At 37.1% G+C, this 13,985-nt stretch overlaps 1 protein-coding gene across 4 annotated transcripts in view; it reads left to right on the top strand.

Annotated features, from left to right (window-relative positions):
* The window catches only part of ENAH (ENAH actin regulator), a 91,329-nt gene that overhangs the window by 44,911 nt on the left and 32,433 nt on the right, over window positions 1-13,985 (top strand). For all 4 annotated transcript variants that reach the window (XM_085219135.1, XM_085219136.1, XM_085219134.1 and 1 more), the window contains exons 2-4: window positions 774-939; window positions 2,053-2,230; window positions 11,416-11,500. In XM_085219135.1, coding sequence (XP_085075261.1) covers window positions 774-939; window positions 2,053-2,230; window positions 11,416-11,500 — 429 coding nt within the window. The remainder of the gene's footprint in view (window positions 1-773; window positions 940-2,052; window positions 2,231-11,415; window positions 11,501-13,985) is intronic.

A 13,985-nucleotide genomic window follows, 5' to 3' on the forward strand; every position in this document is an offset into this window, starting at 1 on the left:
AGTTTCATTTCTATTACGATGCCTTTCGTGATATTCCCCCTTTAACTTCAGGCTGTTCCTTAGCTTCTGGATGACTGCTGTAATCAGGATTAGCTGTGGACGTCAATAAAGTCCTCTGATGTTGAAATTGCAGTTTTCAGTAATTAACAGAACCTTTCCTTAACGAGGAAACGTGAATTCTAGGTGCTAACTGATGTAAAATACATCAAAACCAAAAAGCATTTCATTTATGAGTAGATAAACTTCTGTGTGCTGAACCTCATCCTAGCATTTGTGTGTGCATGCATGCATTTGTGTTTGTCTCCTCATACATATTAACAAGAGCCAGGGCCTTCCAGTCTTAACTTCTTGTAGAATTAGTTGCCCATTGGAAAACGCAAATTGTATGAAGCTAGTACAGCTCCAGATTCTTTGCTCTTTACTGTTAGTCCAAAATGCTGTCTATAGCTTTAGTGTTAGAAATTAGAGATTAGAAATAATTAGAAAGCTCATAGTTGATGGAGAGGACAAAGGAAAACATGTGAAGAAAACTGCTAAGAAAAGGTACAAAAAAAAAAAAAAAGTAAATGCTTTTTTCATTTGTAGTTATACTGTATTTGTCTTGACTGTACATGTTCAGAATGATTGCCTGTTAGCAAAATGTCAAAGTGATAGCAGTTTTGAATTAACGGAAAGTGAGAAAGCTGCAAGGAGTGCTACTTCAACTTTCTGAGTGAAAAGAATTTGCCTGAAGTAATTTTAATGTTCTGATTGAAATACTTGTATGTTAACAGTGAACAGAGTATCTGCCAAGCACGAGCTGCTGTAATGGTCTACGATGATGCCAATAAGAAATGGGTACCAGCTGGTGGATCAACTGGATTCAGCAGAGTTCACATATATCATCACACAGGCAACAACACATTCAGAGTTGTGGGTAGGAAGATTCAAGATCATCAGGTAAGTGAATCTCTAAAAATTTTGAATAAGAACGTTAATTTTTTGCTTCTTTTTAACACTAAGAAATGCATCTTTGGTAATGTGGGAACTTCAAGTAGTAAATTTACTTTCATTTTTAATTCAAATAATGAAACTTTATTATGACCTTTTCCCCATAAAACTAAGCACTTTGTATACGTTTAAAATGATTCTCCTTGTGCAATATTTACCTTTCCTTTCTGGGAAGGAAGAGTGGTAGTGTAGATGTAAATGATGTGATTCTAAGTCAGAGTTTGGGTCTAAGGACTTCTGTTCTTCCCTATTTTCTGCAGTTGAATAGTTACTCATTTTCTCAGATCAATTTATTCAAAAAAACATCTACTATGCTGAGAGCTTGAGAAGGGAGCAGTAATGATAACATTGTAATTCCTCGATGAAGAATTTAATAGATCTTGATTAAATAACAGACTGGCACTCTTATAAAATTTGCTCTGCTTTGTGATAACTTGGGGTGGAGTTGTAATTTTTTTTTGAGGAGAATTTCTACGTATCACCCCTTTTCCAGCTTTTCATGAAATGATTCTCTTCTGTTTATCTTCTACCATGTACCTGGGGCGTAGACTGAAAATACCTTGTGTGATTTGTCACTAAAAACTTGTTGCAAGTAATAAATAGTACCTGTGTATTCATCTGAGGACAATTTTCTTTTTGATAGTCAGTGGAAAAAGCTGAGAGGATATAGTTACCAAATGCAATGAGATCTTTGTGGATGGCTGGTAATAAATGGTTGTTGTACTGGCTAGAATTTATCATCTTTTGTGTGAGCTGTAACAATCTTGCAGGATGATGCCTTATGATGCATAGTAGAAGTCCATGTAAACTGCTGCTGAAAGCGCTGCAAACTAAGGGATGCAGCATCCACAGGAGGAAGGTGATAATTTTGTTAGAATATATGTATATTTTTAACAAGTACTCTGAGGTTAATGGAAAACCAAGGCAGTCTCTGAAATCTGGATGCATTTGCACAACTACGCTGATACTAAAAATCAGAACTGTTTATATTGCTCCATAAAATCGAAATGAAACTTGCAATGAAACAGCAATTTTATTTATTCCATTTGTTAACTGTTGTAGGTGGTAATAAACTGTGCCATTCCAAAAGGGCTCAAGTACAATCAGGCTACACAGACCTTCCATCAGTGGCGTGATGCTAGACAAGTGTATGGTCTGAATTTTGGCAGCAAAGAAGATGCCAATGTCTTCGCAAGTGCCATGATGCATGCCTTAGAAGTATTAAATTCACAGGAAGCTGGTAAGTCTTTCAACTTTTTTTTTTGGAAGGTAGATCAAATAGGGATGAAGACATTCAAATGTTTATGCAGAAAAGTCAGTAGATCTTCTAGTCATGATTAAGCCTCTAGTCCATTTAATTATTTGGGTGTTTTTGTGTACTTAACTGCTGCTGATTAATAGTGCTTCTCAACCTGATGCTGTCCATGTGGATGCAGTTCATAAAAACAATCTGTTTTCATGATATTTCTTACATGTAGAAACTTACTGACTCCACTTTCTTTGGGAAACAAAAAAAAAAATGCCTGATGAAGAAATGTGTAACTCTTAATCAGAGTGTTTTTCAGGATTTCTAAAACTATTCAATGTTTTTAATATGTATCAATATTTTTCCTTCTCGAGGAGTAATTGTTTATTATGAACATTTTAGACTTCTTTTACCTCTGAACTTTGGAATTGGTATTGTCCTCTTGATAGTAGGATAATGTTCTTATCATACAGTTTCCTAGTGTCAAGACTTTAGATTCTAGGAGTAACACTGAGATGAGCACATACAACTTAGACAACAAATCTATTATTTCGTTTGCTCTCTTTCAGTGGGAGAGTAGGTGATGTTGAAGATTTAAGCTCTTAGGGTGAATTTAGTGGCTTTCAGTTTTCATGTGGTATCCATAATCTATTCTAGATAGATATTACAGCAAAATGATCAGTATAGCATTGGGACGCCTGCAGAGGGAGATTTTATTTTACAAGACTTTCTAGAGACTTTTGTGTTCATGTAATCAAATAGAATTCTTTTGTCCTCATTAAATTTTAAAGTTTGCCCTTGTAACAAGAGAGAGTACTTCTGTGCCAGGTTTCTTTCTCTTGTAGAAGAGATGCTGTGGGTAACCTTACTACAGCTGTCCCAACTGCAGCAAAAAAAAAAAAAAGGTGACTTTTAGGTTTCTTTTCATTCTGATAGTTGTTTCAAGAACTTGCCTCTAGATTCTAAGCTGTCTGCACAAAGAGTGATGATGCATTCTGCAATGCTTGTATATGAGGCCAAAAAATAAAGGGTAGCTAGAATTAAGATGTCTTTTGCCACCTAAAGTAATCCAGTTGTGTATCCTGTTCTGCCTGGATGTTTTCTCTTAGAGTTCTCTTTTCCTAAGGACTGTTTGACTGTAAATGTTTCAGGTGCTTCAGGTGTTTATTATCAAACCATCTCACTTTGCAGTGCTGGTTGTAAAAGCATTCACATCATGCATACATACAGTTTGTTTTAGTACATGAAAGTCAACATATGCTATATATTGGTTGGTTTTGTTTCTTCTGATTTATCTGCTAGACTTGTAAGAATTTGTATGATGTGCATCTTAGCTGTTGTGATACTGCTTCAAAAACATGTACCTAAAGAGGAGAGCTTGTCTCTCCTCTAAAATAAAACAAAAGAAACTGCTGAGTTTCTTGGTGTATCTAAAAGAGCATTTAAAATCTAAGTAATAAAATCCAGTATAGATAACCTCACTTCTGCAAAATTGCTTACAATGGAAGTTTGATTCTTGCAGTATCCTTATTTCCCGCTGTTTTCTCATTTTGGCAATTCCCTTCAGTAGCTTGGTTATTTTTATTCATAGAAGGAAATCAGTTTTAATGCTAGCTGAGTGTACTGTTAAGAAATTCATAAAGCTATGGCTTTATGCTAAGGTTCACAGAAAACTAAATGACTTCTGGGGAATATTAAATATTATTTTGTTGATGTGCTTTTGGTTTTCCGGGGAGCTGTTAGAGCTCACTCTCTCTGTTTTTAAAATTATGTAGTCTTCATCTCCTTCTCTTGCATGTATTGGAAAAATGTCCTCGGTCTTCTACTCGTAGCGGCCTCATTGGAAGCTTAGTTTAGTATCTCTCTCCCTCTAGTGGTCCTGCAGGAGCAGACAGGGTGCATGCAGTACTGAGCACAACAGGCTTTTTGTCGTTCGAACGAGCTTAGAAGGCAGAGTGAAAACGTTGGAAGTTGGAGCGGAAAAAAAACATTACTGCAAACAGCAATTTTCTGATTTAAAAAAATAAAACCGAAGTGTTTTTCTCAAAGCTGCCTTGTCAGTGAAACTGTTTGAAATGTGCTGTATGTCTAGTTTTTCTCTCTCCTTGATCTGGAGATCATGTGATTATTGCAATTTCTCCTACATTTGAATGTTGGTTATTGGAATAAATACAGAGCTCAACGTGTTCTTACTCAATTTTGTGTGGCTGCAGTAGCTGTGCAAGCAGCCCCTGTGCTTCTGCTGACCGGCTGAGCAGACCACGGGCCCCCTGCACACCAGGACAGAAGGCCAGCATGCAGAGTGCAATCCTTACGCTGAGATTTGAAGTCAGCCTACTGAGGCTACGAACTCCTGCTCAGGAGATGTATTAAAAGAAATCAAACTTTGTTTCTGGCACTCACTTGGGAGATTTGCAAAAGATTTCATTTCATTAAAGTAATTGTTGCAGGCAGTCAAGAGGCACTACGCCTTATCCGAATGACAAATGTGTCATCGGTTTAAGAGGTCATTTGAAGAGGATTTCTGGCTTAAAGGTTGCATGCTGTGCGTTCCAGGTATTTGGTAATTGGTCTTAATTGGCTTGAATAAAGATGAGTGCTTGCTGTGTAGGTTTTGTGTTGTGTTGCAAATACAAAGTGACTCTGGAACAAGAGAAGCGTGGCAATGAAAGAAAACAGATGAGTGAGAAAAGGGAGTTGTAGGTTGGGAGGTAGGAAGAAGAAACAGATATCATTCAGTTTTACTGCAGAATGTATCTTCCAGTGTTTTTGGAAGTAGTATTATTTTGTAGTACCTTTGTCTTTAGTCCCAGGAAGGCTTTGCTAAGAGAAGAAGAAAACAAGTATGAGACTTACATTTGTAGTTTGCTGCTTAAGGTTGTTTGCAGATGAAAGCTGGTAAGGGATAACTGAAAGGTGTTGTACAACTGTCAGCAAGCCTATACTAATTCTTTCTAATATAATCATATGCATGTAAGATTCAGTGTTGTTTGTTTTGGGTTTCTTTTGCTTTACATGGTATGTTAACTCATATGAAAATCAGGAAGAGGAGAAGAACCTTTTCCTTCCCAATCTGTCTTTATTTTGCTGATCCAACAGTAAAAAGGAACTGGAAGTCATGTTTCTTTAAAATGATTAGTAACCCTGGAAGCTAGGTTGTTTAGTTCTTAACGAATCGAACCTTTACAGAGGAAAAAATGCATGCTTTATTCACAGCTTTGGAATTACAGCTACATATGGTCTTTTCTCTTTTGGCAAAGATAGTTAATTAAATCCTTGAATGGACTTATTCATATCATAGACTGAATAACTTAGCGTCTTTGGGAAATACAAACTGGGGGTGGAAACTGGAGTTGCCTCATGATATTACGTATAGAGATTATAGGAGGCTTAAATGAGAAGTACACGGGAAGTAGGGGGAAGGAGAGCTTCTCCTTGTACTGTTGTGTTTCTCATCATGCTAAAACTTGTATCAAGAGAAAAATGATTCTGCTGCAATGGTGTAATTATTCAGTACTTGTCCTCTTGGCAGCTCTGGAGCAGGCTGTCAGCGCTCCCTGTCAGAATGATAGGAGTGTGATGTGGTATTACCTGTGTTGTCAAGAGCTAATATCTCTGGTTTTGGTAGTAAGCTTTTCCTCTTGTTTTTGTATATTGGATTGATTAAGGAGAGATTTTTTTTTAACTGTTAGCTTTTGTAATAACTAATCCTGATTTATATGCCAAAATCCAGATATGAAATAAATTGAGCTGCTGCTTAGGCAAAATATTTCCATTTGAGTTGCATGTAAGATTATCAAAACAATCAACTTCTTTGTGGTATTGAGAAGGGCAGGGGGAGTTGCTCAGTTTTCAGTGATATGCTCACCTTTAAGTTTTGCCTGTGTGGTATTTCTGATTTGTGTGGTTCTTGAGGATAACTGTTATATCAAATGGAAGTGTTGAGGCTTGGGCTGGCAATCCAAAGAATTTCATGAAAAACTGATAGTTGGTCTTAACTGAAGAGCAACCACAGGCAGAAGTATATTAATTTTATAGATAAAGTTCTGTTTAATAAGCATTGGATGATGATATATTTTTCTCTTGAGAGTTATATTTGTCTTAAATATTCCCAGTAGAATTTGCAGCTAGACTAAATCTGAAGCCTTTTGCAAACAGCATTGTCATATAGTCAAGAATGTAATTGTGGAAATATCACTTTGTTATAAAGGTTCATTTCTTTAGCATTATACAAAAACAGTTACTGTTTGTAAGATAGCTATTTAAAGAAATTTTTTACAGAATCAGGGAAAAAATGTAATAAATAGCTTGCAGTAGATTAATATATTTAACTTTTGACTCTGCTTCTTTTTAAAGACAAACTGTGTGATTTTGTTAAGTGACCTTAGCACTATATTCTAGAAGCTTTTGTCTCTGTTTCCCCCTATGTAGAATGGTGGTGGGGAGGGAAGCCACAAGCTTAAGGTCGCCAAACAAGCTTGTTCCCAAGCCAAGTGTAACACCCAGCAGTTTTATTTTCAGGGCTCTGCTGCTGCTGATAAGGAGGCTCTGCTGGCTTTGATAGAAGGCTTATCTCTACTCAAATTCAAATGTATTTTTATATATTTTTAAGGTCTTTTATTCTTGGCCCCTTTTATTACCTTGATCAACTAAAAGTATCTGTGAAGTGAAATGAAAAGTATTGACTTTCTATATAAGAAGAACAAAAAAAGTAACCTACTTATCCTTCTGCTAAAATAAATCAAAATGAGTCTATTAATTCAACTGAAGGCAGTTATAAAAAGGGAGCCATATATGAGGAAGTAGATATTGGAAGGATTGGGAAGTCTTGAAGATGATTAGCTTATGCAGAAGTACTTGAGTAGTTTTTTTACTTGTTAATGCCCTGGTTTTTGACTGTTGTAGTCTTATTTATGAATCCCTAATCCAAATCTAGGTCTAGGTGAGTGGTGCCACTTTGCTTTTGCTGAGGAGTAGATAGCAGCACTGCCAAGGCTTTATTCTGTGATGCACTGTAGTAGGACAGACTCTGAACAGGAGAAGTAGAGACAAGAGTTTACTTTGCCATCACTACTTTTCCTATCCTAGGGATTGGTAGTACAAGTAAAGTCTACTTTCCATTCATTTAAAAAGATTAAGCATTTATTTTAAAATACACAATTTTATTATTGCATTTTAAAAGTTCTGACATTCCACAGCAGAATTGCATCTTTTTGTTCTAGTTTTGAACTCCTGTCTGGAGTGTGTTCTTTGCTTAGTAGATCTGTTCAGGTTGTCCTTTATAACCTTTTGGAAAAGGCTTTCATTACTATTCTTAATGCACTTACCTTTATAACGTATGCCTATACAAATTTACTTGCTGTCTGCTTTCATTCCATTTGTCCTTGAAAAGTCATTCCTACTTAGACTGGAATATCAGACTACATAATGGATATGTTATGTAGTTCTGGCGCTGATACACTGAGGAATTAAGCAATGGGAATTCTTAATTACTGGGTTGTTTTTATAACTGCTTCTCTTTATATCTTCACCTCAAAATAAAATTCCTGTGATACAGTTGGTCAAGTTTTTCTAAAGACACTTGATTTTTAAAAGTTTGTATTTTACTGCTGTATTCTGAGCAGTTGTATTGGAGTTGTATTTTTGTATGTTTGTTGGCTGGACCTACCCCAGCTGTCTGACCAGCTCTGAAGCAAGCCTGTCCTAGTAAATGAAGAGATGCACTTCTATAGCCTTGTATAGACCTTGTATAGGTCCTTGAATATCCTGTAGTTCATGGGTTGTTCCTATATCGGATAGTAGTTGTTTTTTTAGGGTTACTGCCTTATAGAAATGTAATGTCTTCAGGTGCTTTGCCAATGCTATTAAGGTAAGACAAGGGATGTTAAAAGAGGCGAGGTGGAGAGTTTGAAGTAGAATTCCAAAGCAGGACAACATAATTGCAGATATTGAGGGATGGGGGGGAAACAGGCTGAAAGGCATTGAGAAAATCATGCGTTTCTGCTGCCAACTTGCTAACTGCACCTTCACAGCATTATGCAACTGGAATTAATAAATTCTGCTCTTGAACAGTCATATGGAGTTAAGTCAGTTTTAGAAAGGTGATATTGCAGATGCTTAATTTGGCCCATGCAGCTGCCTGCAGCCTGATGTCCTGCTTTGAGTGGTGCCAAGAGTCATCTGTGGGAAGAACCAGGACAGATCCTGACCTGCTGGGAGAGGCAACTTTGGCAGGCTTTTCCCCTTGGGGGGGATTCCTGGTGCATTGGATTTCCAGTCTATCTCTCATTAGCCAGTTGTCCAAACTGTTGCAGAGGAAGGGGGATGCAGAGGTGAGAACAGACTGAAAAATGGAAAGCCTTTAAAGGAGATGGATGAAATATGAAATCATATCCTCTGTTAAAATATGCTGGAGTGCACTGTCTATATATTCCTGAGAGAAAGAAAGATGTTAGATTTTCCTCAAAACTCAAAATGCATAGACCATTCAGCCTCATATTATACTTGGTTTGTACTGATCTTTCAAGATAGTAATCCTGCTGCTTCAGGCTTCTTCCAAGCAGGGTCTGTGATTGCTTCTCGGTGAGCTTGATGTTGCCGAAGTATCCTGAAGCCTCTGAGAAAGCTTTTTAGTACCCAGCTCCTGCTTGTTTCTGCTTTTTTAAATTTTTATAGCATCTTGCCCCCCATCTGAAAGGTTGCAGTTTAGCAAGGAAATCGTGGTCTTGGCTATTGTAATAAATGGATTTATAGCATCAAACATATGCTTTGACACTTGATATGTACCTTTTAACTTGCCTACATCCATCAGAACGGTGGGGTTTTTGTAAGTGTGTGTTTGCAGAGAGAAACTTGTTGGTGAACAGGCCAGATGGCTCTGCAGCTCACCATTTCTTTCCTAAAAGCCTTTGTTATGCTCAGGTTGTGTTTTCTCATGGCAAAAATATGAGGCACTAAACCAAACCGTGTTAATTGTTAGCAGGTGACTGTGTTTGGGTTTCTTGCATGTACAGATGCAAAGCAAGTACCAGAACTTTCTAGGGTGGATTGGTTAGATTCTGCAAGCTTGGCTTGTGTGTTTTGGCACCGTGTATTCTACAAAGAAGTTTGAGGCTGTGATCCATGGTAGAACATAATCATTTAAAGTACAAATTCTACTTGTAGAATAACAAAAGTAAGATACAACAACCAGTCTGTGTTGTTTCATTTCCCTCCTTTCCCTTCTGTCTTCATTGAACACTATATATGGGTGTAGGTTTGATGAAGTTGTTTCTAGTGTATTATAGTTCTAGTTAGTGAATGAGCAAAGCCATCATCAAAAGTTGTTCTTATTTTTTTTTCTAATTTCTGTTCTTTCTTTTCTAATGCTTAGATCTATGTGGTTTGTTCTGATAAATGACAGGTCTGATTGAAAGGAATATGTGAGATGTAGCCAGCACTTAGTGGCATCCAGTACCTTTGTGCAGCCATACAGCTGCTCCTGGATAGTGTCTAATTCTAAAAGACCATGAAAGGCTGTAGCATGATTGCAGACAGTCAGGCTGCTTCCTGGGCTGCCTGAGAGCTTCAGTCACAGCTTAATGGGCATAAAAGCCTGGCAGCTGTCATGCAGGAGAGATGAGCAGAGAAATCTAATTTCAGAAGTTTTAAAGCAGAACAACTTCCCAGATGACCAGTATATTTCCACTTACTGACAATTTTATTATTAATTGTCATTGTAGGTAGGTCTTCTGCATTAAAAGTAATAAAGATTCACATTTGTTGGTAGCTCTTAATGATGCTCCAAGCAAAAGTAGTGCATACAAGCCACTTTTATTTGTTGTACACTTAGACATCAGGACCTGATGCTTGCTGAAAAGAATAAATAAGAAAGATAACCTCTGTAATACACTTCCCACTTCTGTATTTTATAAGTAAGTTTATACGTTGCACTTTAACTGTAGGATGCGGAAAGTTTTAGCGTATTCAGGATCCATTGAATGCATGACCACAGTGGAAACAAGTCAGTGCTGTTTTGAGTAAAAACCTTGTTGTGTTGCCTTTGAACAGGGCACTTGTTTGCTGAATCTGAGGCAGATTAACTGTCCTTGATGTCTCAATGTGTTGCACATGATCTCTCTATGTTTTGGATGACTTTCCTGAGTTCAGATGGCAAACAGCATCTACATTTTGACATTTGAGATGGATGAGATCTCATTACAACCCCCCCACTCTTAACTACTTTTGTGGAATCTTGGCAAGAAATTCCTGTTTTGCTTTGGGACCTCCTTGGAAATGGATCAATTTTTGTTCATCCTAATTCTCTTTGATTCTAAGTTCTGTAATCTTAGAGGTAGCTGCCATTTAATTGATTTTCTGTTTTACCAACCATTATTGCAGGAAAAAATGCATTTACTATGTGCTTTATGTAATTCCAATTTTCTGTCCTTCAGTTTTGTTAATTCTGAAATAATTTTGTACTGTATAGATACTTGCAAGCAAAGTAGGAAACCCTCTTTGCTTTTAGAATTGCTCACCAGTCAGAAGTCACAGATAAGTGATGTCCTTCTCGTTTACATCTCTTGTGTTTAATAGTGTGCAGTTTTGGCAATAGTTACGTGCCTTTTCCTTTTGACACAGTACTTGCCTACCCCAAATGGGAGTTTCTCTGATCCAAGTTGAGAAGCTAAAATCTGAGTGAATTTTGGTGTGATTTGTAGAAACATACTTTATTTTCCTTCTTTTGATATGTTGATAAGCTTCTGATGTTTTTTTTTCTCCTGTTCTTCCTTTTTTTTTTTTTTAACTTCCAGTGTTCTATTTAGGTGAGTGCTATAGTTTTTGAGCCTTTTCTATTCCTCCAAGAACATTTGTTCACTGTTTTAAGAAAATAACAGACCAGACATGGGTGCTTTTCAGAGCTTTTGTTAAGTCCCATCATCTATAAAAATTCGTTTTGCATTTCTGTAAAAATTTCATCCATGTGAAATAAATCCATTTTGCAGATCAGGTAACGTTTGTTGCAGCTTTTATTTGCTGTATTATGTTGTTGAGCTTGTTTGGCTTACAAAGCAGGAGTAGATAGCTTCTATGTCATGCAATGGCTGTTCATGTTCCTAGATTGTTGCACTTTATCTTCCTCCCCCCCCCCATGAAGTAAAAGTCCAAACTATTGATTTATTATCTGTCTTCACTTTTAGGTCCTACATTGCCTCGACAGAATTCACAGCTTCCCTCTCAAGTACAAAATGGCCCATCACAAGAGGAATTGGACATCCAGAGAAGGTATGGTACTGCAAGCGAGCAAGCTGTTCAATTGAAGAATGTAGTTGCTCTTCACTGATAATGAGAAATTAAATGATGAGGACTTAATCTCTTCCACTAGGGCAGCATATGCTTGTGATTTTCAATAGCACAGCTTTGCTTTATAAAAACTTAATAGCTAGATCACTTGTTCTTGGTCTCCAACCATTCAGATCTTGCAAGGCTTGGTGGTCTCGGCCTGTCATGAAAGATTTGGTTGGCCTGGATGAAAGATTTCACCACTGTTATCTTCAGCGAGACTGATTTTTTTCCAGTGTCTGTTGTAGCTTCAGGTTTGTACACCTGCTTCTAAAGAAGAAAGTAAAAAGTAAGCAATGAAGTAACTTTTAACATTTGGAAATAATTAAATCATCAAGGGGAATGGCTTTTTTTATTTCTGCTGGGTGCAGGTGTAGTAGATCAAAATATTACATGGGAAAACTAGAAAACTTGTTCCATTTATAATATCTTAGCAAAAAAAACAATAAAACATCCAACAACCTTCATTTTCAGCTTCCAGTGTATGAATTCAGAGATCCATTAGTAGTGTAATTTTCAACTGTAGCAATACTGGGAGATGTCTCTGATCCTCTGGCCAGGTGGCAATCCTCTAAGCAGTGTTCTGTTCAATGAGAAGCCTCTGAGCCTTATGTCGTGTCCACTTTTTCAGACCTGTAACATTTTTAACATGCAGGATTTTTTTCCCAATTTGTTCTAATGATTAGTGTGTGTCAATCATTTGGCTACATTCTGGGAACAAACTTCCAAACTGTCATAGTCCTTCGTTTGTTGCCTGTCAGTACAGATTAGTGCTGTTTGGAGAGTGTCTGGGATAGTGCTGTATGAAATGGCAGGGTCTTGTAGGGTAATGGTATCAGACAGAGTTGAAAGTAAAAAAAACAAAGGTCTTGGATTATCTTCACTGCCTGTGAAGCAGTCCTGGATTGTCTTACCATCAAACTGCTCCCAGGTGATTAACTGTTCCCTTCCAGAAGGGGTGCTAGGAGTGATTTGGGTTACACAGAGTACAATGCAGGGAATGGGGTCCTTGAATGAAAAGTAAGTGGCTCAGATTGACAGTGAAATGCACATAATAGTTTTCAGTGCTAACAGGAACAGTGTTAACATGCTGGGTCTCATTGGTAATAGTGCTGAAGATTTTTCTGTTTTTACACTTTTTACTTAGTTTGTGTAGAGGTGAGTGAAAACAGATGGCCAATTTACAAACAGTTCATATAATATATTACATGAATTCTCTATACTTGTGGAACAAAGTATTGACGTCAACATTGGTCATACTTGTCTGTGTCTTTCTAGCAGTATATGACACTTCTTAAATCTGAGGATAAATTGCTTTATCTGACAGTTCCCTTGTTTAAAAATGAACATCAAGAAGTTCATTACAAATCTGTCTGTTTAAGGTGTTTACGTGTAAATCTGCTGCCATGATAAAGGTCTCTTTTTATGTTTCTTTCCTTTTGACAGATTTTTAAACAGCTGTTTTCTTTTGATCTTTTTTGTTCCACTGTAATGTTTTTTAATGTTATTTCCCTTTCTGTTCCTTTAGAAGGCTTTATTAATTGAAATTTCTAGTGCTGAAATACTTAGCAGAGAGGCATTGTAGATGGATGTCACCAGAAAGAAGTGCTGCCCTGTATGAAGAGCTCTGAAAGTCTCTTGAAACTTCTTATTATGCATGAAGGCTGTATTATTAGGTGGTGTTCTTATGGCTTCACTTTTCATTTGATCTGTGTGCTCTACTTGTCTTCATCTAATATAACGTCCTCTTTGAAGTCTGGTCCTGTTTTTGATTTGTCTTTATTTCTGCCCATGAAAAAAGATAGGAACTAGAATGAGTACTTACTCATGTTGATAGCCAGATTGTTTGTGGAAAAAATACTGCTTTTGTGTCAACAAGCTTAAGAGAAACACAATTTTATCAGAACATATCACAAATATTCTGCTGTCTCTGTTTTTTTTGTCTTTGTAAGCATATAATTGTAATACAGTTCAATTAACTCTGAGCTACATCTTATGCACTAAGTGTCTTTTAATTTTCAGACTGTAATAACAACAATCTTCCTGTGATAATGTAGAGAATAGTAAATAGTTGGGGGAAAAAAAGCACTTATGTATGTATTACATTTGACAGGTCTTTGGGTGACATTTCTAGTCTCAGTGGCAGAGTGGGCAGAATTGTGGGGAGCAGAAAGACACGAGAGCGCAGGAGAAGGGAATGAACGTTACTGTGTGGGAAGGAATATGGAGTTGAGATGCATCAGTAGAAATGCAAGCTTTGCAGAGTCTATTGCTTCTGAAATGTGTGTCTTGGGACGAAGGGTTTCTGTTTACAGTGTGACTCAATAATAATTCTCTTAAGTGCTGGTCTCGTATCCCTTCCCTTAAAAATCCCTCATTCCAGTAGTGTTTGACCAACTTCCACATTAAGGAAGTTTAGGAAAATACA

The sequence above is a fragment of the Meleagris gallopavo genome, chromosome 2 (assembly GCF_905368555.1).
Source record: "Meleagris gallopavo chromosome 2, MGAL_WU_HG_1.1, whole genome shotgun sequence".
Lineage (NCBI taxonomy): Eukaryota > Metazoa > Chordata > Aves > Galliformes > Phasianidae > Meleagris > Meleagris gallopavo.